Source organism: Puma concolor, chromosome B3, assembly GCF_028749965.1.
Source record: "Puma concolor isolate L17-30 chromosome B3, mPumCon1.1.hap2, whole genome shotgun sequence".
NCBI classification, from domain to species: domain Eukaryota; kingdom Metazoa; phylum Chordata; class Mammalia; order Carnivora; family Felidae; genus Puma; species Puma concolor.
The window spans coordinates 138,569,162-138,596,778 of record NC_141672.1 but is presented as its reverse complement, the minus strand read 5'-3'; the positions used below and the strand labels follow the sequence as shown (position 1 = coordinate 138,596,778).

Here is a 27,617-nt window from a genome sequence, read left to right as displayed (position 1 = left end):
GCTGAGCCCGGGGCAGGGGTGTTGGAAGGGGTGGAGAGCAGAATTCTGTGTTGGGACCCGTGGAGGCTGGGTGCTGCGGTTATCCTCCAGAGGGGTCTGGAGCATGGAGGTGCAGTGTGGCTGCGGGGAGAGCTGGGGTGCCATCGGTATGCTGGAGACAGACTAGGGAATGTACGGATCCCCCCGGCGGGGTTGTATAGTGACTCATAAACAGTTGGTTGTGACCTTGGAGAATTCTGGCCATAGAGAACAAGAGAAGAGGAGGAGGTGGGGAGCAGGTGGCGGGGGATGGGGAAAGTGGAGGACAGCAAGCTGTTCGCGTCCTGTGTCAGAAATCAGAGAAGCTCTGCGTGAGAAGGGTGGGGAAAATAGCAATCACATTTAGGAAATAGGAACTCGGTGGGGACCTTTATCAAGGGCATCGTCCCATGGCCATAGCACAGTAGGGAAGCCCAAACTCATGGGGTTGACTTGAACATAGAAAACAGGGAAGTCTACCCTGCAAATGTGGACTTTCTTTATGCCTCTTTTTTTTTAATGTTTGTTTATTTTTGAGAGAGAGAGATACAGAATGCAAGTGGGGGAGGGGCAGAGAGAGAGAGAGAGGGAGAGAGAGGGAGACACAGAATCCGAAGCAGGCTCCAGGCTCTGAGCTGTCAGCAGAGCCTGACGTGGGGCTCAGACCCACGAACCATGAGGTCATGACTTGAGCTGAAGTCAGACACTTCGCTGGCCAAGCCACCCAGGCCCCCCTCTTATGCCTCTTGATGGAAGGCGAGAAGAATGGCAGTGACAAGAATGTAAATTGATGTAGCCACTGCGGAAAACAGGATGGAGGTTCCTGAACAAATTAAAAATAGAATTAGCAGATGATCCAGTAATACCACTACTGGGCATTTACCTCCCAAAAAGGAAAACACTAACTCGAAAAGGTCTATGCACGCCTGTGTTTATCACAGTGTTCTTTACAAAAGCCATGATATGGAAGCCACCTAAGCGTCCACTGATAGATGAATCGATAAAGGAAGGGGATCTTAAGTTGTTTCCTGTGGATGAGAATTGGGCATATTTGTGGATAGGGTAGAGAAGGAGCAGCTGGAGAGGGTGGAAAGAGGGCAGAGAGGTGAAGAAAGGTATCCAGGAGACAAGAAGGGCGGGTGGGTAGGCAGAAGGACCCATGCTGAGTGGGAGGGAGGGAGGCTCCTTCCCTGGGTGGAGGTCAGCTGGGCATCTTATGGCTGCATTCCCTCCCTTATGCTTCCTCTGAGCAGGATCCCGCCTCTGGCTTTGGCAGGAAGAGGCAGTGTTGTCCCACCTGCCCCAGTGATAACCTCTCCACGACTTTGTTCAGTTACAGCTTTGGTACCTTTCGTACTTCGTTTGGTTTTTATTGGTACCGCATACTTAGCACCTTGGACAAGGTAACGTGCATTCAACAAGTAGTAGGCTGTTTTACTCATGATAGAGTGAGACCCCAGTAGCATTAGGTTTGCTTTTATTTTAATATGGGGGGGGGGCGGTGCTCAGAGCTGGGCTGGGCATCAGGAAACATCTCTGTGAGGTACAGGTGTACGATGCTGGGCAAGTCATTTCATTCCTCCGGGCTTCTGTTCCCTCCCAGTAAAGTGTGAGCAACGGGCTAGATCATCCTCAACATCCACTTTAGTAGGAGTGACGTCCATTGTTCCCGTGACCAATCGCTGCATGTCTTAGGCAAAGCCGAGGGTGTTTCATGCCTCAGATGCACCAGAAGGATGGACGGCGAATCAGAGCAAGTTGCCGAGATTGCTGTGAGCGGGCTGAGGAAGATGAACTCTTACTGTGTGTGACTGTTTCCTTCAACGGCTCTGACACCAAAGTTGCGACTTTCTTACGCTAGAAGCTTTTTAGCGATGCACATGAAACAGGCGTTGTTTTGTTCTGATCTGTGTTTATCTTACACCTGGATGTGCAGGCTTTGGTGAACGTATTATTTTCTTATCAGCTTATTTGTGGGGTTCATTTCTTGGAGAGGCTATAATTAAGTGGAAGCAGATTATCTTGGTAATCAGGACGTAGGTATTAGAACTTAAATACCTGTCTGGTGGCTTGCTCTTGAGGAATTTATACGTAATGGTTTTGTACCCTGTTCTGGTAGAAACAATTTGTACATAGTATACTACGCTGTGTCTTTGGACTGTCTTCGAACTTGTTCATCCTTTATGATCATTGTCTGTTTTCATAGCTTCCATCTCCGTGATTCTGCCGGCTGGTTGAGGCCCTGGTGCGGCACAGGTATTCAGGGCTGGGTTTTTCACCTAGCTGACGGTAAGCCTGCACCCTCGGGCATGTAGAGAAGTTTAATTCAGTGAACACAATTCTGCCTGAGGGGAGAGTGTTGGTATGCGTGAGTTGTTAGTGTGTTAGAAATTTCTTTCTTAAGGCACTGTGTCTGATCCTGGGGTGCCTGGGTGGCTCAGTGGGTTAAGTGTCCGACTTTGGCTCAGGTCATGATCTTGCATTTCGTGGGTTCGAGCCCTGTGTTGAGCTCTGTGCTGACAGCTTGGAGCCTGGAGCCTGATTAGGATTCTGTGTCTTCCTCTCTCTCTGCCCCTCTCCACTCTCTCTCTCTCTCACTCTCAAAAATAAGTACACATTAAAAAAAATACTGTGTCTGGTCCTCTAAACAATTTTGTTGAACGCTGAGGAAATCATTTAACTCTTATTGTTCTTGAAGTTTCTCTCACAGAGGAAACCTGGCATCACATCCATTGTGAATTGAAAGCATGACTGAAGTTATTTGTATAAAAGGTGCTAAACACAAATTATTAATAATAGCCTGATGCGAACATTTCTGGTAATGACTTTAAAGCTCAGTAACAGAGTGGAAGAACATTCTATTGCCCAGGGATGGAGAATCTTTGTTTTCTCCATGATGGACCACAGAGCCATAGAGAAGAATCGACGATGAGATTTAGAAGCAGGAAGCCATTAGATTTAGAGATGCTGTTTTAGGGGAATCATAAAATGTTATCCATTCTCATAGAATTAATTGAACATAAGATTTTGCTAAATATAAGGAGCAATAAAAAGTGTGTTTTCCTTGTACTTTAGGGCTATTTAGGGAAGAGAGTTAGCAGGAGAGAGAGAGAGGAGAGAAACTAATGGGATGTAGAAGGAAAAACAGTCTGGGAAAGATGCAGATCATGAATAGAGAAGGGTGCAGGGAATGGCAGAGACAGAGGCTTAGAGCAGAGACCAGTGAGGCCTAAGGAAAGCCAGGTGACGACCCTCACTTGGGGTGACCAGAGGAAACATCGTTGCTCTACATAAAGAGAGAGTCTCTGGGCTCTCAGGATGTTGCTGAGGAAGGGGAGGGCCATGTTGCATATTCGCAACACCAGGCACCTGACAAAACACTCCCCACATTTGAACCTTGTGGCAAGCTGTGAGGGCAGCATTGCCTTCTCCACATCACAGACGGGGGGGGGGGGGGGGGGGGGGGGGGAAGGAGTTGCAGGTGTATTAAATTAAATGCTTTGCCTACGGCCATTTGGCTCCCTGAATCTGTTGTGTTTTCCTCCTGCCCCCTCACACATACTGATGGCTTTGGTGTCAACCGAAGGCCAGAGCTATGTCTAAATCAGAGATTCTCTGCATAATTCTTACTCTGCTTTTTGCGAAAAATGGTTGGAGGATGACAGCCATTTATTATGTGGTCATAATACGGGCTAAAGCATCCACCAGAAAGAAAACAATATTGTCTTAATGTCTCTCTTGCCTGGCTGACCTGTGGAGCAGGCAAGCAGCCTGTTTCCCGGCACCCCCCCCCCCCCCCGGGTCAATTACCAGAGGCCTTGTCTTCTGTCCCCTGGTTCTGCAAACCTCCCATCCTGGAATTCACAAGTGAATGCCTTGCGTGTAGCATTTCCCTGGTGCCCTAAATTACGTGCTCCAAGCAGCTGCTGTTCAGATGAAAAACAAAACCACCCAGGGTGCCTCATTCACCTGATGGGATTCCTGCTACGGCTTCAGCACAGGACAGTGTTGTCTGGACCTAAGTGGTTGAGCCCCTTCCGCACCACCCCCTCCCTTACTGCAGGAAGGCGTGCCCTTGGCGCATCAGACAAGAAATTGAAGCTGCCTTGCAAATTACTTTCACAGAATTAAAAAGCTTGCATTAAAGACTTGCCTAGATTGACTTTTCTGTGCCAGCAGCAGGAATGCTTCACAAAGTTGTTGTAAAGGGCCAGCGCTTTTACTGGCAGACATAGGAATAACGTGATTTCCCAAGCTGGATTGACAGAGAACCGTAGAACAAGGAGTTGGGGGAATCTGTGGCCTGTGGCCAAATCCAGCCCACTGCTTGTTTTTGTTAATAAAGTTTTACGGGAACACAGCCACATCCATCGTTTCCATATTGCCTATGGATGCTGCTTTTGTGCCAAGACGGCAGGGTGAGTAGTTGCTATGGGAACTGTGTAGCCCGGAAGCTCAAGATATTTACTGTGTGGCCCTTTGCAGAAAAAGTGTGCTGGGCGCCTGGGTGGCTCAGTCGGTCAAGCATCCGACTTCGGCCCAGGTCATGATCTCGTGGTTCATGAGTTTGAGCCCTGAATCCAGCTCTCTCTTCAAATTCTCCGTCTGCCTCCCGCCCCTCACAAATAAACAAACATTAAAAAAAAAAAAAAAAGTGCTGATCCCTGTTCAGGAATCCCTGCAAGGGGACCACATGTCCTTTAGGTGACTACAGTTCAGCGTGAGCTTGACATCTCCTGCATTGTTGTTGCACCTGGTCCCTGACCTGGACCCTGCTGCTGGGCACCAGAGTTCAAGGGCGAGGCTTCCTCCAAGTTCCTCGGGGCAGCCTGCTGTGCTCTCACATCCCACGCCCCTCCGACAGAAGTGCTTCGAGATGGGTCTTCTCCACATTCACGGGCTCCTTCCAGCCAGAGGAGGACCCCCCCCTCCAGCACCCCCCTGCGAGGTCCTTTTGCTGTACCTTCCTTTCTCCAGGCCTCCTCAGCTGCCCGCTCTGCCCTGTGTCCCTGCTCCTGCACCTCTCCCATGGGCACCCTCTGACGTTCTGCCAGCACTACCCTGCTGAAGCCTCATTACCCATCCGTACTGCTGAGATCACTGCCAGGGCAATTTCTCTTCTTTCCATGCTATGCCTCACTGCCTGGATAATGTTGCTCCCGCTCAAGAACCTCCCTTGGCTCCCCATTGACCTCCAAATCAAGGGCAGACCCTCCGTCTGGCCTTCAAGGTTGTTTTCTTTCTGATTATTCCTCACAGTGCCCTGAGCCCAAAAGGTCTCCCCCACCACGACTTACCCCAGGGTGATCTGGACTGTACTGCCCACGCCCCACTGATCTTTGCTCTTGGAATGTTGTGACCCCCCACCACCACCCCCCGTTCATCCTTATTGCATCCCAGAATCCTAGATATATTTTCCTTCTCATGCCACCGAACACCTGCTCTCACTCTCTTGAACCTTATGCCACTCTGTCCCCCCGTATGGTGGGCTGTGGTGTTCTTTGGTGGCTGCTTTCTGCTCTCCCCGGATTATAAAATCCCACGGGGTAGGGACGGTCTCTCATAGTTCCGTTTCTTGCATCTTGCCACGGAGCGGGCACTCTGGAATGGGAATCACACAGAGCATGCACATGAGTGACGAGGGCAGCGTTTTTATGTGCACCTACTGTGTGCTGGCAGCCCTGAGGCGTGGCCTCCTAATGCTCGCTCGGGCAAGCATCGTTATCCCCGCTGCCCTGATGTGCAGACAGGCTCGGCAGGATCTGCCAAGTGCCGTCCGAGGCAGACAGGACCTCCAGGCTTCCCTGCTCCCATGCTGCCCCCAGAGGAGCGTGTTGCATGGTGTGAAGATCCGTGCAGGTGCAACGCCTCTGCCGTGTCCATACGGCGTGTCTGCGCACACACAGACCCCTGCCCGCCTGTGTCTTAGAATCACTGGGAGCTTTGAAAATACGCACGCCGTATTGAGGGCCCATCTCCCTCAAATTACGGGAGAGTCCTGGGGGTGGGGGTGGGGCAGGCACTGGGTGTTCCAAAGCCCCCCCAGGTGATTCTACTTCAGGCCACGCCCTAAGCCAGAGTAAGAAAGCCGACAGACCTCTGGGAAGGTTCCTGGGGCCCGTCCTGACCCTTGGCTGCTGATCCCAAGAGCTTCTCATTCCCTGAGTTCCTGACACCCTCGGCACTTTTTGAAAGTGAGGGAGGGCTCATCTGTAGGTGGCCGTGGTCTCTGGGTACCTCCCGCCTGAGGGGACTTGGGACAGCGGCGGTTGGCCTGAGTGTGCCTTGGGTACCCTAAAGGGGTGAGCTCCCCCAAAATGCAACCCCAGTTTCCCACGTGAGTATGTCCCTATGAACTGAAAATGAGAGAGTGCTTGTGATTTGTATTTAATTTAACAAAAGAAACTCTTCAATCTTGAGCAGGGTAGGTTTGTTGAGGATAGAGCAGTGGTTCTCAAAGCGTGGTCCCCAGAGCACCATCGACACCACCTGGGAGTTGCTGAGAGCTAGAAATTCCCAGCCCCACCCCAGACCCACTGCATCAGAAACTCGGAGGTTGGAATCAGGCAGTGAGTGATACCCTTCCGGGGGATTTTACTGCCTCTGAGGTTTGAGCAGCGCAGCTCGGGATTGATGGTGAGGACACCTGGAATCTTGGTCGTTTTCTGCCCCAGCTGGGCATCTGAGACCCCCCCCCCCCCCGCCCCCACCAGCCCGCCAAGTCTTAGAAAATCTCAAGCTCCTCTCTGGGTCTCCTCTCAGGGTTTGGGAAGTTGTATTTCGAACACGTGCTCCCAGAGATTCAAGACGCTTTCCATCAGTCCTGTTACCCATTAAGTAAAGACAGTTGTTCCCTTTAGCATGCATCTTTCTCCTTGCTGGGTTGTTCGCTGCCACATAAAAGCCACAAGTGGGTTTTATGGCCTTATGCATACTTAATTAGTCCATCTTCTCAAAATCGTGTTTTAAGTGAGTGAAAACATTTGCCTCTGATCTAACCCACAAAGCACCTTTTCAGAATGTTTGCATGGCCGAGGCTAGTGAGGGGCCACAGGACAAGGAGGCAAAGACCTGTCACCCCCATGGGCTGCTCTGCAAAGAGCAGGTTCGAAGCAGGACAGGGGCTGCAGGCACAGACGTCCGCTCTTTGTAGAAGAGCTGATTATTTTTCGTTTGGCCCACAGCTGTCTCTATCCTCACCATCCTTATCTGTCATCAGAAATGTCCGCACCTGTGTGATACTTTATGACGGGGTGCACCTGGCGGAACAGAGCCGTTGTCACATTTGAGATCCGCCGCCTAATATGTATGTCATTAAGCCTCATGGCAGGAATGAAAAACAGCTTCCGCTGCAACCTTCCCACCTGTCCACCCTCCTGCTTCTGCTGTCCTCTCCGCCCGTGGTGGAGGTCACCAGGCTCCAGACCCCACCAGGCTGCTTGAGATGACTCCAGTGTGCCCACAGGACCCTGCCCACACGTGTTCCTCCTCTATTTCTGGGCATCTCTCAAGACTCAGCATGAAGGCCTGGGTGAAGCTCCCCCCCCCCCCCAGGCAGGTAGGCTGTCGTGTTTTGCACTCCACGCGGCATTACCTATCATAAGCGTGGCTAGAGCGCGTACTCTCTCATGCGTGTTTGTGTTACAAAGCAAAGGAGTAAATAAATGAAGCCTTTGTTTTTCCTACCCAGAGCTTCCGGAAAGAACTTCTTTGGCAGTATTTGAAAGTCAGTTTAAGGAGACCAGACTTGCTAATAAATTTCTTTTCTCGACCGTTGCAAACACTTGGTGTTGGGAAAATAATCTAGCCGTGTAGTTAGGGCTGTCGGAGTCGCGAGCTGGCTTTGACTTGCCTATAAAGTGCGGTGGAAACGGGAATCCGAATTGCAATGTGGGCAACAGAGCGGGTACCCAGCTGTCCTGTCACAGTACCCGTGTTAGAACGTGGCTCTGCAGGGCTCGCCCCCAGGGCCAGTGCTGGAGGAAAGACCACAGTGGCGGGTGCCATTGCGTTAGTGCTGTGCACCCTGGACCAAAGCCATCTGGGGACTGTAACAAAATCCTGGGGCCCAGGCTGTCCCCGAGACCAGCTGAGTCAGAAACGTGGGGAGGGACAAGTCTAAAAGCGCTTCCGGTCTAAAAGCGGCATTGAGAACCACTGGGTTAAAGGAGGCTGTTTCTTTCTTTTCTTTTTTTTTAATATGAAATTTATTGTCAAATTGGTTTCCATACAACACCCATTGCTCATCCCAAAAGGTGCCCTCCTCAATACCCATCACCCACCCACCTTCAGCCTTCAGTTCTCAGTTTTTAAGAGTCTCTAAAGGAGGCTGTTTCAACATGTGGGGTTGAAAAGGAGGGAAGGAGGAATCCATCACTTGGCTCTTCTGTTCTTTTTCGTAAGGCAAATAAAGGCATGCTAATCCTTCTAGGTATAGCATGCACCTGGTCAGAGGCTGTGGATGCGTGGACAACGGTGCACATATTTATGTTTGGAGGAAGGCTAAATCCACACGACTCTCCTTCCCATTTCTTAGCAACACACAGCCCAGCGTCTCCAAAGATGAGTTTCTCAAGTTCTGCCCATTTCTCTTGCCACTGTGTGGACTCAGGCCTTTCCTTGTCTCTTTTCTCATTACAAGTTTGCTGACATTCCTTTCTTTACTCTTCCACCATCCATTTGTCACACCGTGGCCACACCTGGCATCTTTTCCACTGTAGAAACCTTTGATGTTCTCCGATGTCCCTTGATAAATGACAGTGGTTTATAGATCGCCCTTCCCAGCATTTACACCTGTAGGGTGTTTATTTCTGGCATCAGCCCTAAGAGGTAGCACTCTTATCCCCATTTTATAGACAGGAAAGTGAAAGCATCTGGTGAACTGCCCAAGGTCATAGCTGGGTTGGACCCACGCATTCTGAACCCAGAGTCCTGGCTGTGCCTACAAGCTCCCACTACGTAGGGAAAGATGGCTCTTCGCTAACAGACCTTTCATTATTTCCAATCTTTGTGTGCATCCTGCTAGGTTGATGTTACTTTTTAGGTTTCACAGTAATCCAGGCTTGGACAGGTTAAGCACCTTGACCGAAATCCTAGAGCAAATTAAGGGTGTAAGAGCTGGAATTCAAATCAGGTGCTCCCCTCTCCATACTCTGCATTTTCCCCCACCACACTGCATGGGATTGTCTTATTTCTTTAGGGTGGCATCTGTGACCCTTTAGAATCCATCCACCTTTCCAACCATTTTCCATTCTGTTATTAAATCGTGCCACATGACTTTTGCTCACACTGTTCCTTTTGCCTGGAGCGTTCTTTCCTGCCCAGCTAGGGCTATGAGACCTCCCAGGACAGGGACCCTTGTTGATAATACCCCCTGTAGAGGCCATTTGCATTTTCTCTCCACCTCACAAGCCCTAAAATAATGCATCTGCCCTTGCCCTCCCTGCCCCCCCAGTCATGTGATGGTTGCAGCCTGAATGTAAGATCCAGTCACTTCGTGTTTTAGTTGTGCATGTTTGCTTTTCTGCTAGGTGGCATCTTGAGGCCAGGCATCCTTTCTTCCTTCTCTCTCGCTCTCTCTTTCTTTTTTTCCCCTAGGACATTTCCAAGCCACCAGGAGAGGTTAGTAAATATTTGTTAAACAAATGAAGGGCAGACAAGAATACAAGGGTGGGGAAAGCCTTAAAAATCTTCCATCCAAGAGGCCTGGGAGGGGCTGCAGTGAGTGCATGGAAAAGTCAGGGATGTGCTTACTTGGTGGCCTTTAGGGAAATGTATGTTGGAAATTTCCAGAAGGAAACCGAGCTAATGATTATCCCAATGAACTAATCCAGCATATCCATTTTGCCAACTAGGTTTTTGGCTCATTTTATCTTCTTCCGGTGTGCTTTGCTAACCTAGTAAAAAGCCCCTGGTCTCTGTGCCCTCCCAGCATGGACTTTCTAAATAGCGTATATTTGGGAGCGTGTAATGACGTACTTCAGGGCTTTTCCGGGACTCATGAGCCCTGCTACATGGTGGTGGGGGTCAGGAAGGGGAAGTTGTGATTCCCAAATACAGGCAGAACCTTTGAGGAATGGAACAGGTGCCAAGAAAGACACCTTCCTTTGCCATTGGGGAAGCTGGGAAAGTTAATTCTTTTAGCTGTTGACTTGGGGCTATCATACTAAGTAAACATTTTTAGGACTCTTCGGGGTTAAGTCGCTTAAGTCACTTTTGCATCCTGTGGAAACCGCTCAGCGGCCAGGGCCGGCCCGGCAGGTGCACTCCGAGGCCGGAGGGGGCTTCCGCTTGGGTGGCGTCCGTCAGTATTGGCCTTGAGATTTCGTTTTGCACCCCGCAGGTGAGCGTCCTGACCACCCTGGAGCGGAGGTTCAACCTGCAGAGCGCCGACGTGGGCGTGATCGCCAGCAGCTTCGAGATTGGGAACCTGGCGCTCATCCTCTTCGTGAGCTACTTCGGGGCGCGCGGGCACCGGCCCCGCCTCATCGGCTGCGGCGGCATCGTCATGGCCCTGGGAGCATTGCTGTCGGCGCTGCCCGAGTTCCTGACCCACCAGTACAAGTACGAGGCGGGCGAGATCCGCTGGGGCGCTGAGGGCCGCGACGTCTGCGCCGCCAACGGCTCGGGAGGCGACCAGGGCCCCGACCCGGACCTCATCTGCCGCAGCCGGACAGCCACCAACATGATGTACTTGCTGCTCATTGGGGCCCAGGTGCTCCTGGGCATCGGTGCTACCCCTGTGCAGCCCCTGGGCGTCTCCTACATCGACGACCACGTGCGGAGGAAGGACTCCTCGCTCTACATAGGTAGGAGCTGTGGTGGTGCCGGGTTTGCTCCCCTGTGGTCCATGCTCTGTTAGTAGCAGGGGCGCCTTAACAGAGGAAGGCAAGGTGGGCCCCCCGAGCTTCTTAACGGTTCTCCGACGTGGCTGCACATCTGCAGGGGGTGGGGTTGAAAAATGGGGATGCCTGAGTTGCACCCCCAGAAAATCCGGTGTAGTTGGTCTGCCGTGCCACTGGGACTCCCCAGGTGATTTCCGTGTGCGGCAGATTTGGAGGTCCTGCTTTGCTCCCGCATGAAGAAGCTCCAAGTGGGAAGACGTGGTCAGGAAGGGTTAACACGTATTAATCTGCCATGGGTATGGGGACTTTGAGCCATCTGGCATTAGCCACCGAGGTCTGTTGGGGTCTACACCTTGGAAGCCCCAGTGTTTAATAATCAAACTGATCTTCTGGTCATTGTCCTGTTGAAGTTCAAAGAGACGATTACACCCCGCCCCCCCCCCCCCCCCCCCCCCCAGCATTTGGTATCCTTCAGAGTTGGTGACTTGTGGTAACTTTCTGCATGGGGGGTGTGCCAGGAACTGGAGATTTAGGGAAAAAAGAAGGTATGTGTGCGTTTTAAATTTCACACCGTGATAGCTTCTGTTACTTTGTACTGGCACATTGGAAGCCCCTCACAGGTTACGGGGTTAAGGAACCTCCACGTGTGAGCTGTTCTTGCAACAAATGGGGTCCTCGCTGCTCTTGGGCACCGTGGCAAGGTCATTTGTATTGTGAGGGCCCGGCGAGCATCTCTATCCCTTGTTTACTAAGTGTGGATTACTAAGACTTGTCCCCACTCCCTGAGCGCTCAGCTTTGGCAGAATTCCTTCTACCCGTGGAAACTTTTTCTCTCCTGAAGCACTGTGCTTTGAAGTATTAAGTTAATGATCACACAAAGGTTTAGGTTAAGCTAGAATGGAGCAGAATTTGATGGAAAGCTCTCTACCCGGGCAGCTTCCACTGTTGATGAGCTAGGAGGGTTTGGAGCAGTTACGCAGCTCCATGCCGGGTTTCCTCTGTGACTTTCTGTCCCAGCTGCAGAGTAAATGCTTTTGTTGAAAACCTGTGCTGCAAATGTTCACGGTTCTCTGTGAACGGGCTCAGGGTAAGAAAGGTGGATGGAAAGCGTGTGCCTGTCCATCTAGGGCTGGAGCCTGGTCATGACTTCTCTGTGGAACACGACGTGGGAGAGGGGACTTCCCAACCCACGATGGCCAGACCCTCTCCCCCTATGGTTAGGGTGGGTACTGGGGATGTCATTTACATTTTGTTACTTCGGAAGCTTGAGCGACAGCGATCCCAAAGGAGTGTGTCGCAGACTAGAACGTGGGTCACGGCATGTAGCCAAATAGCCTCCTGAGGTCCAGCCAGACACTTGGTCTAGGGCTTGACTGATGGCATCCTAAGACCCTGGGAGAGATGTTTTCTGGTAGCAGTTAACAGTAAGTAGATAAAGCTCAGAAGAGGAAATGGGGGAATGAAAAGCGGAGTTCTTGTCTCTGATGACAGAACCAAGCAGAAAAATTTCTCCGGAGTCCTTCCTCCTAGAGGTCTAGAACCCTCTTTTGTAAGTCTCCCTGCTGAGTTAGGTTGGGGTCTTTTCCTGCACTGGCCGGGGCCTGGTTTGGTGCACAGAGCAGTAGGATGAGGAAGTGCTTTGGTTTTGTGTGTGGGCGGTGGAGGCGGGCGGTGGGGCTGACCATTCGAGACAAAGGGCCGTCTCCAGTTCTGAGGCCACGTCGTGGGATTTGCCACGAGTCTTTGTTAGGAAGAATGTTTCGGGCAAATTTCTATTTGGGTACCATTTTCTTTCTGTGATAGCTAGAGTTGGAAGTGTCCATTGGGTGCATGGACATCTTGGTGGCACTGGTCCATCCGGAAAATTCCAAAACATGTGGCCATTGAGATGGGCTCTCTGTCTCTGGACTGGTTTTATGGGTCTGTGTTTCCAGGGACCAGGAAAGAGTCAGCCTTCTGCAGAGTTTGGCCTCAATAGATGGCTGCCTTATCCCATGCAAGCTTTGGGTTGTTCCAGGAACAGTTTAGGAAGACCACAGTATATGAAGAGTAACTCGTTCATTCATGGGTTGTACAGGACATAAGAAAGTGTTTGTGACCGTGAGGATATTTTAGCATTTATCTCCTCTAATGGGGAGCTAGTTCCTGAAGCCACTTAAAGCTTGAGGAAGTATGTTGGGGAACCTGCTGAAAGGGACTGATGAATTATGGCCTTACATACTGCCTGTAGAGAGGAGGGGAGTCTGAGGGCACTGGGAGCGTGCGTGTGGATGCACACTCATTGTTGTTGAATAGCACGTGTGTCCCCTGGTTCCAGCTCCTGCAAAGCTGGTTGAGAGAGAGAGGCTCACAGCCCGCCATCTGGTCATATGCCTAATAATGTGAGTGTGGGCTGGAGATGGAAACTCCATTATGAAGATTATGAAGACTTCCATGTGTAAAATACAGACTTATTCATAGCTGATTCTTTCCTGTGGGTGTCAGCGGGGAAGGGGATGATGACCATGTAGTCTCAGCCACAGGCCGTTGGTGGCCAGGCCTGCCTCTGGGTTGCACGTCGCCAGTTGGTGCCATGAACATTATCTACGGCTACACCCAGAGCCTCTTCATGCAGGGGAGATGGGAGCATTCGTTCCATCTTGAGTCAAGCCGATACAGTCCCCTGGAATGATTATTTGCTCTGGACTCCTGTGGCTGAGCCACTGCCAAGCTTCTGGATTCCTCGAAGGGCCATTCACAAGGGGCTTCTCTGGCTGTCACCAGTCTGTGGCTGCCCCTTTCCAGCATGGGGAAAGGGAGCCAATGGAGCTCATTACCAGGGGACAAAACCCGCTGAATGGGAACACGACTCTGCTGGCAGGCTTTTCACTAATGCACAGTGTGGAAGCCAAGCTCACGGCGCAGCTAGACAATGACCTGTGGGTGGCACATGGCAGTCTTTCTTCCTAGATGGACGGAAGGGCCAGGGGGGCAGTGGAAACCATTCGACGTGGGGCCTGATGAGGGTCCAAGAATAGACCTTTCAGGAGTCTCCTCAGTGACCCTCCATTAGCCCAGTTTTCTTAGCTGTTCTGTTTTTTTTTTTTTTTTTTTTCAAGTTCAAAGCCTGGCAAGACATTCTGTAGGCAGGAATAAGTAGGATAATGTAATGGACTCACCATGTCCTTTCATTAGGTTGCTATGGCAATTGGTTGCAACCTTGTCCTCTTTGAGGAAGAAAAAGGTGACCTGAGTGGTAGAGATGTTTTAAATAACTTTATTCCTAGTTACAACGTATCACATGTTCACCGTTGACAACTTTGGAAGTATGGAGAAAGAATAAAGAATCCTTACTCTTGGGACGCTTGGGTGGCTCAGTTGGTTGAGCATCCGACTCTTGATCTCGGCTCAGGTCATGATCTCATGGTTTGTGGGTTCGAGCCCTGAGTCGGGCTCCGTGCTAACAGTGGGGAGCCTGCTTGGGATTCTCTCTCTCTGCCCCTCCCTCCCTTGCTTGCACACACCCTCTCTTCCCCAAAATAAATAAATAAACTTAAAAAGGAATCATTACTCTTAGCCCTATGATTACAGAAGGTCTTTTCTGGATTGGTATGTTCTTCTACCAAAAATGTGTTTATAATAAACATCTTTCTCTTAATATTTGATGCACATTTCCCCGTGTTACTAAATATTCTTCTGTGATGTTATTACTGCATGCGTAACATTCTCTTGTGGATCGGTACTGTAATATTTAATGCCCTCTATTGTTGGACATAGTTTTTTTTTTCTTTGTTGTTTGTTTGTTTTTAAGTGTTTGCTGTTGTCAACAAGGCAGATGGTACCCTGTGATTCTGAGCAGTTAAATGACTTGTCTAAGATAACTTAGCTGGACTTGTGGTCTGAGGGTGGGGGTTTTTCCATGTACGTCTGGGATGTGTCACAAGGCTGGGGTTGGCGGGGGGAGAGGGCTGGTGGCTGGTCCAGGGGGTCAGGTACAAGTCCGGGCCTGCCACAAGATAGCATGAGGCCTTCAGGAGGTAAAAATCTTGGGAGCCAGCCAGGAGGGAAGAGAGCAACGTGCCTCAAAGCCGAGGGGAGAGGTGCGATCGGAAGGGAGAGTGGGTGCCCCGGCCCAAAGTGTGGGAATAGGAGGCAGAGGGGAGGGTGGTCCCGGCTCACAGTCCAGGACAGGGTTGTGGAGCATTCACTGCTTTGAGTAGAGGTGGCTTCAGACTAGAGCTGGTGCTGCCCAGACAGGGGCGGCTGCGTATTCCACCTTCTGCTTCCCTCTCTCCAGAGATGTATGGGCCCTCCCCTCACATCGCTGATGATTCCCTTTTTGAACCACGATAGCCATTAGGTAATTGTACTTTCATTGGGTTAGAAATCTGTCTCCTTACAGCTGCCCACAAGCTGCCACTGGCTGTGCCCCGGGGGCTCCCCCGGAAGACTTGTTGTCTTTCTTTGCGCACGCGCAAGTGTGTGTGTGTGTGTGTGTGTGTGTGTGTGTGTGAATGTTTTATTCATTTTTGAGAGTGCGAGTGGGGGAGGGGCACAGAGAGGGGGAGACAGGATCAGAAGGGGGCTCTACACTGACAGCCCCAAGCCCGATGCGGGGCTCGAACTCAGAAACTGTGAGATTATGACCTGGGCCAAAGTCGGATGCTCCACTGACTGAGCCCCCCAGGTGCCCTTCTCTTCCATGTGTTGATAATTCAGGTAGCTGAGCACCAGCCTCGCCGGGTAGGGAAGGAGTTAACCTGCTATTTAGCTCTTCTGTGCCGGGACCTTTGTTCCTTACTTGACTTGGTTTTCCTTCCACACTTGAGCCGCCGTTTCCCTGTTGAAGATGGATGCTGTGGGGGCTCATTCCCAGGGGACGAAACCAGATGAATGAGGTGTGCAGGATGTGGGTCCTGTGTTAGTTTGCTAAGGCTGTCCTAACCTAACACCACAGACTGGACGGCTTAAGCCACAGAAATTTATTTTCTCACCGTTCTGGAAGCGGGAAGTCCAAGATCAAGGTATCCTGAGAGCTGTTTTCCTCTGAGGCCTTTCTCTTGGCTTGCAGATGGCTCCTGTTCCTCCTTTTCCTCCCTTCACAGGGTCTTTCCTCTGTGTGCTCATACCCCTGGGGGCTCTTTGTGGCCTGATTTCCCCTTCTTGAAAGGACAGCAGTCAGGTGGGATTAGGGACCCCCTGTATGACTTCATTTAACCTTATTACCTCTTTAAGGCTCTATCTCCAAATGCAGTCATGTACTGCAGTACTGGAGGTTAGCGCCCAACATGAATTTGTCCAGGGCGGGGAGGGGTGTGTGATTCATCCCATAACCGGTACTGAGGGGATCAGTGCCAAACTAAACCAAGACCCTTGGGTCTTTTGCCCAAACTTTTCTATAAGGAACTGCATTGTTTTGTGTGTGTGTGTGTGTGTGTGTGTGTGTGTGTGTGTGTGTGTGTATGTTTGCGCTCAAGAAATTATTTGAAGATGTAGCTTAAAACAAAACAAAACAACTTTTTATTTTGAGATCATTCTAGAATCACAGGTTGTTGCAAAGTACCGGGAAGTCCCCCATACTGTTCATCCAGTTTCCCCCAATGTAACACGGCCCATGACTGAAATGCAATATCAAAACCAGGAAATTAACATGGTACCGTCTGTGGAGCTGATTCAGATTTTGCCAGTTTTCACATTCATTTATTTTTGAGACAGAGACAGAGCATGAACGGGGGAGGGTCAGAGAGAGAGGGAGACACAGAATCCGAAACAGGCTCCAGGCTCTGAGCTGTCAGCACAGAGCCTGATGCGGGCTCGAACTCACGGACCGTGAGATCATGACCTGAGCCGAAGTTGGACGCTCAACCGACTGAGCCACCCAGGCACCCCAGATTTTGCCAGTTTTGATGTATACTCGTTTGTGTGTGTATAGTTCTGGGCAGTTTTTTTTTTTTTTTTACATTTTATTTATTTTTGAGGCAGAGAGAGACAGAGCATGAACGGGGGAGGGTCAGAGAGAGAGGGAGACACAGAATCAGAATCAGGCTCCAGGCTCTGAGCCATCAGCCCAGAGCCCGATTCGGGGCTCGAACTCACGGACCGTAAGATCGTGACCTGAGCCGAAGTCGGCCGCTTAACCGACTGAGCCACCCAGGGGCCCCTAGTTCTGGGCAGTTTTAATACAAGTGCATCGTGTTTTCAACAGAACAGGATCAAGGTGAAACCAGATCAGTTTGAGTTGTGGGAGTGTGTTTGGTAGGCAGGCACACATGCAACACTGATACACACATGCGTGTGCGTGGGGAGAACACCGAGACAGAGAGAAGTCTTTAGGTGGAATGGAGGCTGGCCAGAGGAGAGGGATTCTTCCAGAAGAACCCCATGAGAGCCTTCTGAATTCCCAGGAAGAATGGAGCCCTTGCAGGCTGCCCGAATCCACAGAGCAATTGCTCTGAGTTGTGTGGCACATGTATTAGACACAAATGTGTCACGTTTTTTGATCGCTTGTATTGAGACCCAGTGGAGCCCACTGTGTTCCAGTTGATGCAGAGCGAATTATTCTCAGATTTCATCTGCCAAGTGTTTGTTCAGTACAAAGGTCACTATGATACCAGCCGGCAGCCAGAGAGAACCAAACTTCTCGTCGGAGCCCTGGGAGCCCAGAGTTATTTTGCTTCTGATGAGTTTTTATTTTAACTTGACATTGGGTAAAACGTGTTTCAACTCTCCAAAGAGTGTGGGTCGGGTATGGATCAAATACACTGTGACTGCAGTTCATCTGAAAAAAATAATTAAAAAGCTTTCCCTCGTGGGAGCAAGCATAACTCATTATATTCTTGCAACTTCATTGATATTGAAGTCTCCCTCATTAATTTCTTTTTCTAAAATAAATGGCACTGCAACACTGGTCAATTTGCTTTGGCTGTGTTCCACCCCCTCTCCCCAGCTGCTGGTCACATGCCATTTTCAGTGTGTTTTAGCAACGCGCTAGGAAACATGCAAGGGGCTCTTATCTGGTGCTTCCATATTGCCTGGGCTGCTAGGTGCTTCTTGTTCATTTTCAGCTGCTCATAATTCATGCCCTGTGGCTCACGGAATCGCTTCTGTGCTCTCTGCCTGGGTGACCTTGGACGAGACTCTCAGCGTGGGCTCTGGAGTCTGACAGTTTTGAGATTCAAACCCCAGCTCCCCTTCAGACCTGCCACCAGGATTTTGGACACCTTTCTGGTTAACCTCAGCCTGTTTCCTTAGCAGTAAAAAGAGGCCGGGGTCTACCTTGCAGGGATCTGCCTTGCTATCCTTTGCATCAGGTACCCTGTCCGTGGTGGAGATCAATAAATGTTGTCCTGTTCTTTTTTTGTGGTCCTATCATCTCTATTTCCAGATGTGGAAAGTGAGGCGTGAGATAAGTGACTGACTTACTGAAACACACAGGCAGGTCTTTGACAAGAGCAGTTGGATCCTGATTTTCAGCTTGGGACATAATCCACCTAGTAGATCTAAGAATAGCAACCTCTTCAGTCCTGCATTAAATCAGCAGGGCTCTTCTTTGCCTGCAGACCCCTTCCTGTGGCTCATCTCAAAGTACCTAAAGTGCTAGCATGGCCCCAGGCAGCAGGCGATCTGGTTCATCCGAAGTCAGAGGCACCCTAGAGTATGCCCATTACCACAACATGATGTATTGGTTGGCTTTCTGGGTTTTGACACATTACTTCCTAATTTGCTTCTTGATATTGGCTCAGTTTTTCAAAAGAATATAGTCTCACTTTAGTAAAATTGAGAAAACCCCAAATATAATAAGAAACTATAGTATCTAATCTGGGTACCTATAGAAAGTTATTGTCGATATTTAGGTATATTTCCTTCCAGCCTTTTTCTTTTGTCTTCTAAGACCCTACTTACTATACATGTAAACCTACTTTCAATGGACCTGTTGTAAAGTTCGTAATATATCAATTATATGTGAAATTGTGTTAATTATCACAAAGATAACTATAGGGTATTTTGATAATCTGGAAATGCTGGAATGTGCTCGTTGGTCATTTGAACGATGAACATCTTTGTGGTTTGAGCCACATCCGTCCACATTTGCCGAAGACTTAAAAGCTTGGGTTAGTGCCGTGATCCCATGTGAATTGGAAGGCAGCCCTTTGGCCTGGCTGTGACTTTTTCCAGAAGATAAGTAAGTGAGACACAAGTGTGCCATGAAAAGATGCTTTGGGCTGGCCAGGAGTGTGGGTGCCCTTGTTGTCAGCCCCAGGCCACATCTTCTGCCCAGGGTAGAAATCTTAAGTGCTATAAGGGCTCAGCCAGCAAATGAGAAAAGCAGACCATAGATGGAGGCTGAGGAACTGCGGGTTCTTTCTTCATCCGAATACAGAGTCAGTCTTGCCAAATCTTCGGATTTTTAAGAGTGATCGGAAATCCATAGTTTGCAAGTGGACTGAATTGCCAACTCGTTGACATCCTCTCCAAATCCTCCCGCGGGTCACCAACACAGAAGCCAGCTCGAGTACGTTGGTGGCTTGCCATTTTGGACCCTTGGCTCTACATCATCCATCTCAAATTGCATTTGTCTTTTGGATAGCAAATAAAACAAGAAAGGAAGCTAGGTGGTAAGGGAAGAAGTTGCACATCATGGATGCCACAGCCAGAATAAATAGTGTTATCTACTGTGATCGCAGGTGATCTGGGCGTTGGGTTGGGGATGGGGGTGGGGACTCTTGCACAAACACAGGACACAGTTTGGAAGAGAGGAAGGAGTCAGAGCTGTTGCTGAGCCTCTCAGGATGCTATTCCAGCTGAGGCTTTGCCTTTTGCCTCATGAGCATGGGAATCCTAGAATGGAAAAGAAATTCAACCAGTTTTCCAAGCTAAGAATGTCTGGATGAAGAAATCTGTTCCCCAAGAGTTTCCTGAAGGGAGTAGAAACCAATACCATTTGGGGCTAGTTGGGGCCTGTGGATGTTTCCTGTGTGTGCGGGAACATCTTTGCTGAGAGATTTTAGAGCATAGCATTCAAGTGTTTGATGACCCGATGTAAGACCAGAGAGGCCCAGACAGACCTAGAGAAGACTCGTGGGGAAGGTGAAGGTGCAGGTGCATGGGGCAGGGTCGGGTCGGGGCGGGTTCCTTCCTTCAGAACCGCAAAGGCACATTGTTTCTATACCATCAACCTCTTACTGCACCTGCCTCGTGAAAGAAGATTGATTTTATTTTTCCTTTCAACTGTAACACAGGCATTGTTTTTAAATATAAAAGGTTCTGAGCTATTTTCCTGAATAACCTGCATATTCCTTTTCTTTAGTTTATTTGCAGACTACTTCTTTCCGACATAGAATAATCTCCGCTTTATCTCCTTTTTTTCCTTTCACCTGCAAGAGGCATTCAGTGAGAGCAGCTGTGGGAAGGGTTTGGTTTCTGTAGAGGGTTGTGATTTGCTGTTGTTAACACGGGCGTTAGAGGTTAATGGCCTTCCTCTTCAGGGCAAAGTGAGTTCTTCATTGCTAGGGGATTCTTGTGTTAAGCCTCATGGAAGAGTCTTTGTTGTGGACGTTGGCTTTTCGCCTGTCTAGCACCTTGTTTTCGTGACCGAGTGTTGCCTTTCCCCCAACGAGGACTGCAGACATGATAATGTGGTCCGGGCGTGGCTGGCCATGACATAGAGAAGGGCTCCCATGTACAAGGATTGGCCCAAGGATTGTGATAATCAAAGCCTACCATGAGGTTTGACAAATGGACTCAGAGTGAGAGAGAGAGAGCGAGAGAGACAGAGGCCACTTTCTTTTCTAGGACTGCTAGCTGTAAAAACTTTATGTCCAGAGATTCCAATGTCTGTCATTGCTGCCACATGCAGGGAAGTTGACCTAGGAGTGAAGACCTCGCAAAGGAAGGTACATCAGGGGGAGAGAAGGCAAGACGACTGCCTGGATCCAGCTCTGCTGGAAGTGAGCCTCTAGCCCTTGGAATCCCAGTTCCTTTAGCACAGAAATGATCCTGTACAATATTTGCAGTTCACGGGCTTGACTGCCCAGTCATGTCACGGCGAGAGTTGGACTGGATTGCTTTCCTCTTGAGGTGTGACCCCGCACCTTCTGATGGGGATAGGGTTTCTGTGCAAGGAAACCCACGTAGGACAGCTGTGCTCTGATCAGAGAGCTAGCTCTTCTACGATGCCCTAAAGACCTGAACGACACCTAACCCCATGCAGTCAATGAAAAGGGTTAGGTTGGAAGTTCTGCCTCAGGTTTTCATTTCATTACTTCCTAGCCTTTAAGTTTCAGGAAAGAGACCTAGAAACCAAAAGGAATGCCCCCCCCACTCCCCGCTTTCTCCCTGACCACTCCAAACAAACAAAGTGTTTAAAAATAACCTGTTGGCAGGCAGGCTTTGTTGGGGAGCAGTAAGTGTTTAATAGCAAATCGCTTACGGAGGTGGGAGAGTGTCCAGCATGTGGGCTTATTATTCGGTGCTGCTGCTTATCGAATGGAAGAAGGCTGACCAATCCTGGCTCCTTGACGCGAGTGTGATCGCTGGCCCTGCCTTCACTCCCAGCACTGGCTTTGTATCGTCAAGGGCCAGGAGGCTAAATGAGTGCGCGCCATTTGGGACTTGGCTTTGCTATTTCATTCCTGCCAAGATGTGTGCATGTGCACGTGCTTATTTTTGCCCTTGTGCAGACAAACCTCCGAACGCACCAACGCGTTAGGTGACTGATGGGCGCTCATAAACAAGTTAGGTGTAGACATTAGAGCTGGGGCTCAGGAGTTTGCCTTACGAGTGTGAAGAGAAATTGGGGGCTACGTGATGGGGCTGCTTCAAACTGAAGTTTCTCGGATGTGCTTGAGGGGAGGGATCCAGGACCTTCTAAAATTATTTGGAGGTGCATGCGTGCTCTTGTGGGGAAGCTTTCGCTGGCTTCTCGAAGAGGTTCAGGATCCAAAAAAGGTTAGATTCCCATAAAGTCCTTACGACGGGCAGACCGTGAGGTTGGGCGACTTGGGGTAAGATAAACCAAGATAGTCGAGGTGATGGGCTGTGCGGAGTGACAGATGGAATGCTGTGGACTGCTCAGCTGTCAACTTGATCCGCTCCCTGGGGAGCCCCTGTACCTCCGACAGGAGGCATCTTCGCATCAGTCAGGCAACTGTGGGTGAAAAGTCAGAATGTGTTCCCAGCCACTCGGGAGACGCCCTCCAAGCCCTCCTCCTCCTGTGCCAGTGCTTCCAGGGTCCAAAAAAAAAAATTCCTTTGGGGCTAAAATTTTCCATCCCTTCTTTCGGCCTAACTGTGGGTGTTTTGGGTAATATTCAGCAAATTTTCTGTGTTGGTTTTGCACGGATGCACAGATAGGAAAATCAGCTTTTTTTTTTTTTTTTTTTTTTTTTTTTTTTTTTTTTTTTTTTTTGCGTTGAAAGCAAAAACATTTTAAAAATGCACTGGTTCATAATGGAATCTGAACTCCCGAAGTCAAAACTTTCCATGCGTTCTTACTAAGAAAAATTCTCCCGGGCAATGACAAACAAACACGTAGGCAGAAAGTTGTGAGGGACCCCAGAAAATCATCTGGGGACACAAATGAACTTGGCAAAATTAGCATGGGCAAAACTTTTTACCCCACACTTTTTGGGACGGTCGCTGCATTTAAGAAACCCCCTTTCTGTCTTTACCAATTCCCATTGCCGCCTAGTTCAGGTATGGGGTTGCAGGGGGCAGGCAGGGTTTCGGGGTTGGGCACATCCTAAGCTCTCTCCAAGAAGAGATGTTTTTCTCCCTTTATCTCTAATGTTCTCACTAAGCATGTGGCACAAGTGGATGCGATTTCCCAGTGCCTCCTTTTATGCCCAAGGCATTATTACCGTAAGAACATTCATATTTTCCCACCTGCCTCATGGGCTGTTAATGGAGTTTACAAAGGGAATTTGGATTCCCAGCAAGAGGCCTCATTAGCCCGGCAAGGATCTGATAGATTCTAAAATTGTGTATGGACACTTGGAACCTTTAGAAACCCAGTGGTGTCTATTATTAGATCTAAATTATTTCCCCTACCCCAGCCTCAGTCGGTACATTTGTATCACGGGGGAAAGAACCTTACCTTGATCCAGCCGGATCAGCTGGATTGGCTTATGCATGCATTAACGCCTGTGGTTCTGGGGCTGAAGACAAGACTCAGAAGCCATGGGGCAGCATAAAGAACAAAATGTCTCCTGCATGGGCACTTTTTTATTTTTTAATATCCACCTTGTTACTGGTTGTGAGCAAGTGTTTAATTTTAGGAACGATTGTGGTCACAAAGAAAATTTAACACCTGTCTGCTTATTTGGACAAGTGCATCAAGCACGTGGGGGTTTGAATAATGACTGTGGCAACACGGGATATACTAGCTGTCCTCTTTGGTGTCCCTGCTACACAACAGAGAATGGGGTGCTTTGCCTGTGGTCTCTCGCTCCCTCCTCCTAAAGCCCAGGGAGACAAGGGTTACCATTCTCATTGTGCGGATGAGGAAACTGAGGCAGAGGGAGTATGCTCGCTCTCTCTCTCTCTCTCTCTCTCTCTCTCTCTTCCTCTCTCTCTCCCCTCTAATAAAATTATTCCTGATTTTAGCAGTAAAGTATGGAATGGTGAGGAGTGTCTCAGCCAGGAGACGTTGATGGCCATAGGGGACTTAGGGCCTGGCTTCTCTGTGGGAATTGTTAAAACTCTCATCCGATAAAGCTTTGTTCCCACGAAAGAACCACGTGAGTTGTTTTCACAATCTCCCCGTAGTAAAGTGACAGACACTCACCAGACGGTTTTGTTTACGTTTCAGGCCCCGCAGCCTTTAATTGGTATACAGTCACTGCTCTTACACAACTTGGACTTGGGTTTGTTTGTTTGTTTTTTTTTTTTTTTTCTCCCTCACTCCCAGGCTTGGCCAAGCTGGCTTGCTTTGCTCCGCAAGTCAGGAGTGATTGTACGCATACCTCACTCGGCCACAGCTGGGACCAAAATGGTAAGAAGGTAAAATAAAAAAGGCTTCGTGGATCACGGAGGAACAGGTGAGAAAGAAGTATTAAAGAACAGAGACCATGAGCTGAAATATTGCAATTCCCGATAGACCGGAGAGGGGTAGAGGCCTCTTGCCCTTTCCTAAGGGCATGCTCCTCCCAGAATATGTTCATCCTCACTGTCCTGCGAGCTTGTTGGAGGTCTGCAGACAAATGACCGTCTCTTATTGGCCTACCTGGCAGAGTGGAAGGTGGGTTCAGAGGTCAGAGACTGGGTGTGAGCCACCAAGTTCGTGCAGACGGGGAGTAGGGAGCGCCTCTGGCTCATGACTCCAGATTCATATTTCCACCTTTAAAAAAACATGTTTATTTTTGAGGGGGGGAGGGGCAGAGAGAGAGACACACACACAGAATCTGAAGCAGGCTCTCCAGGCTCTGAGCTGTCAGCACAGAGCCCTATGTGGGGCTCGAACTCACAAACGGAGAGATCATGACCTGAGCCAAAGTCGGACGCTTAACTGAACCGCCCAGGTGCCCCAAGCTTTTTTGTTGTTGTTGTTGTTAATTTTTGAATTGTAAAAAAAAAAAAACAAAACAAACCACATAACCTGAAATTCACCATCTTACCTGTTTTTTAAACAATGTACAGTTAAGTAGTGTTGTTGGCACATTGTTGTGCAGCGCTTCTCCAGAACTTTCGTCTTGCAGAACTGACACTCTTCACCCAGGAAACAGCCCCAGTCACCACCATTCTGCTTTCTGTCCTTACGGGGTCTGACTATTCTCATTACCTCTCCTAAGTGGAGTCCCTACAGTATTTGTCTTCTTGTTGCTGGCTTTTTCCATTTAGCAGAATGTTCTCAAGGTTCATCCATGCTGGAGCCTGTGTCTGAACTTCCTTCTTTTATAAAAGCTGTATAATATCCTCTGGTGTGCATATACCACATTTTGTTTATCTGTTTATTCCTCATTGAGCATTTGGATTGCTTCCACCGCTTGGCGATGGTGAATAGTGTTGCTATGAACATCTGTGTGCAATCTATTTCTGCCTTGTTAAAAGTCAGCTCTCAGGGCATCTGGGTGGCTCAGTCAATTAAGCGTTCAACTTCGGCTCAGGTTATGATCTCCCGGTTCGTGAGTTCAAGCCCCGCATTGGGCTCACTAGCTGTCAGCACAGAGCCTGCTTTGGATCCTCAGTCTTTCTCTCTCCCCCTCCCCTGCTCTCTCTCCCTCTTTCTCTCTCTGTCAAAAAAATAAACGAAAAAAAAAAAAAAAGTCAGTTCTCTACTTGGGTGTCCTAAGTAGATCCCAGGAAGTGCAAAATTCACGTCCTTAAATTTTCTCCCAAATTTGCTTTGTCTTTGTTTCACCCTGCCCTTTTCCTCCCACCCCTTGCATTTATTTTTTATTTTTTATTTAAAAAAAAAATTTTTTTTCAACGTTTATTTTATTTTTGGGACAGAGAGAGACGGAGCATGAACAGGGGAGGGGCAGAGAGAGAGGGAGACACAGAATCGGAAACAGGCTCCAGGCTCCGAGCCATCAGCCCAGAGCCTGACGCGGGGCTCAAACTCACGGACCGCGAGATCGTGACCTGGCTGAAGTCGGACGCTTAACCGACTGCGCCACCCAGGCGCCCCCCCACCCCTTGCATTTAAAAGCCACCACCTCTTCCTGATCCTGGCTTCTGAAGGTCTCTGGAGTCTGGCCCCTGCCCTCTCTTCATTTGCCTCAGTTGTTTCAGGCCAGGCCCTCAGCACCTCTCACCTGGATGAGTGTGCCCATCTTTGACGAGTCTCACTGATATTTAAGGTAATAGTACTATATATTTTTGAGAGACTTAAAGTTACTTGACTCCTTTTTTAAAAACTATTTTTTTTAGTGTTTATTTTTGAGACAGAGCATGAGTCAGGGAGGGGCCGAGAGAGAGAGGGGGAGACACAGAATCCGAAGCAGGTCCCAGGCTCCGAACTGTCAGCACAGAGCTGGATGCGGGGCTTGAACTTACGGACCGCGAGATCATGACCTGAGCTGAAGTTGGATGCTTAACCGACTGAGCCACCCACGCTTGCCCCCACTTGACTCCTTTTTAACAAATAGAGACAGGTTAAATTTAATCGTCTCCATTTCACTCATGCATTGATTTAACAAATATCGTGAGCTTACCTTATGTCAAGCCCAGTGCAGGGTGCTGGGGGGGTGGTACGTGGATGGATGAGACCTAGCATCAGACCATGAGAGTAATAATATTAGGCATTTAGGAAGCACATTCTGTGGACCAGAGACTGGGCAAAGTTCTTATGTATTTTATCCAGCGTGATTCTGGAAAAAATCCTTTAGGTTTTATTGTCTGCATTTTATGGAAGGAAATCTGGACATAGAGATTGATAATCTGTCCAGTAAGGGACAGCATGGGGACTGGAGCCACTTCTTTCTCCAAGGGATGTGTTCCTCTGCTTCCCAGCAAAGTCTATCAGCAACTGCCATAAAAACCAAGAGCTTGAAACGCAGGAGGGCAGGATGAAGCTCCAGGCTTATGGGAATCTACACATGCGTTTGTGTATGTACAGTTGGAAAATATTCACCAAATGTGCTCAGGAATATTTTACAAGTGTGAGTAGTGACTCAGTGCCTTGCAGAGACACGCTGTCTTCCAAACCATAGCTGCTGTTGGAGAAAAGAAACCACGTTGCACATGTTCTCAAAGCAAGAACTTGTGTAAACTTCATTTTTCATCCGTGTCAAATGCCGTTCCCTGATGTGATGTGTTATCTGGTCAAGGAAGTGACTTGACAAAGCCTCTCACCCAGGCTCAGAAAGGAAGGCGATGTCCCTGATGTCTCCAGGCTGGATGTCTGGGGAAAGAAAGCATGTTTAAAACTGGTGAGCCTTTGCAGCTGGGAGACGGTGTTTTACTTCCTGTGAATCATATAGGGCCAGCCCGAAAGAGGCCACCTAGCCGTGTGTGTGTGTGTGTGTGTGTGTGTAGATGGTGGAAATTGCTATTCATCACACAGAACATGAGCATATTCTTTTAAGAATATCACTCCTGCTGGAGACGATTGAACGAGTAATCCACGAGCTCACTAGGCAGATCTTTAATTTAGCGGGGGGGGGGGGGGGGGGGGGTGGGGAGATTCGGTTCTGTAGCTTGCTGCCTGCTGTGGTGTTGCCTTAGAAAGCTCTGGGTGGTGGAAAGCCCCCATTGGGAGAGTGCATACCCCGTGCCGGGCACTCGGAAATGAGTTTTCTCCTTCCCTCTGCATCATAGCCATTTCACAGAGTAGAAGACTGAGGCTCAGCAGAATGAAGTTACTTGTCTCAAGTCTGTATCCCTTAGTAAGGAAGTGATCAGAGTTGAACATAATGTCTGTCCACTGATGGTGTCTGGCCCAAAGCTGAGATTTGGTAGAATAACTGATTTTTATTATGGGATATTTGAAATGCATACAGAAGCAGAAAGGCTAGTTGAGTGGACCTCAGCATGCTCATCGTGGCCTGCCGTGTTTCATCTGTCCCTACCCAGTCTCCCTTCTCCTTGGTTGTATCAGATGCACGGTTTCAGAAATTTTAGATCAATCATTCTGTATGTAAATTACTTAGTGTTTATTTCTGGAAGATGCGGACTCTATAGAAACAGAATTTACAATACTACTGTCATGCCTTAAGCTCTGATGATAATTTGTTAATGTTAACACCTATGTACTCAGTGTTTAAATTTCTCAATTGCCTCTTTAAAAAAAGAACACACACACTTTATTAGATCCAAAGAGCTCTATGATTTGCAATT

The 27,617-nt window shown here is 49.0% G+C and overlaps 1 protein-coding gene across 4 annotated transcripts in view; it reads left to right on the top strand.

The window, feature by feature from the left end:
* Positions 1-27,617, top strand: part of SLCO3A1 (solute carrier organic anion transporter family member 3A1) — a 319,399-nt gene that overhangs the window by 61,234 nt on the left and 230,548 nt on the right. For all 4 annotated transcript variants that reach the window (XM_086711482.1, XM_086711484.1, XM_086711481.1 and 1 more), the window contains exon 2: positions 10,361-10,826. In XM_086711482.1, coding sequence (XP_086567608.1) covers positions 10,361-10,826 — 466 coding nt within the window. The remainder of the gene's footprint in view (positions 1-10,360; positions 10,827-27,617) is intronic.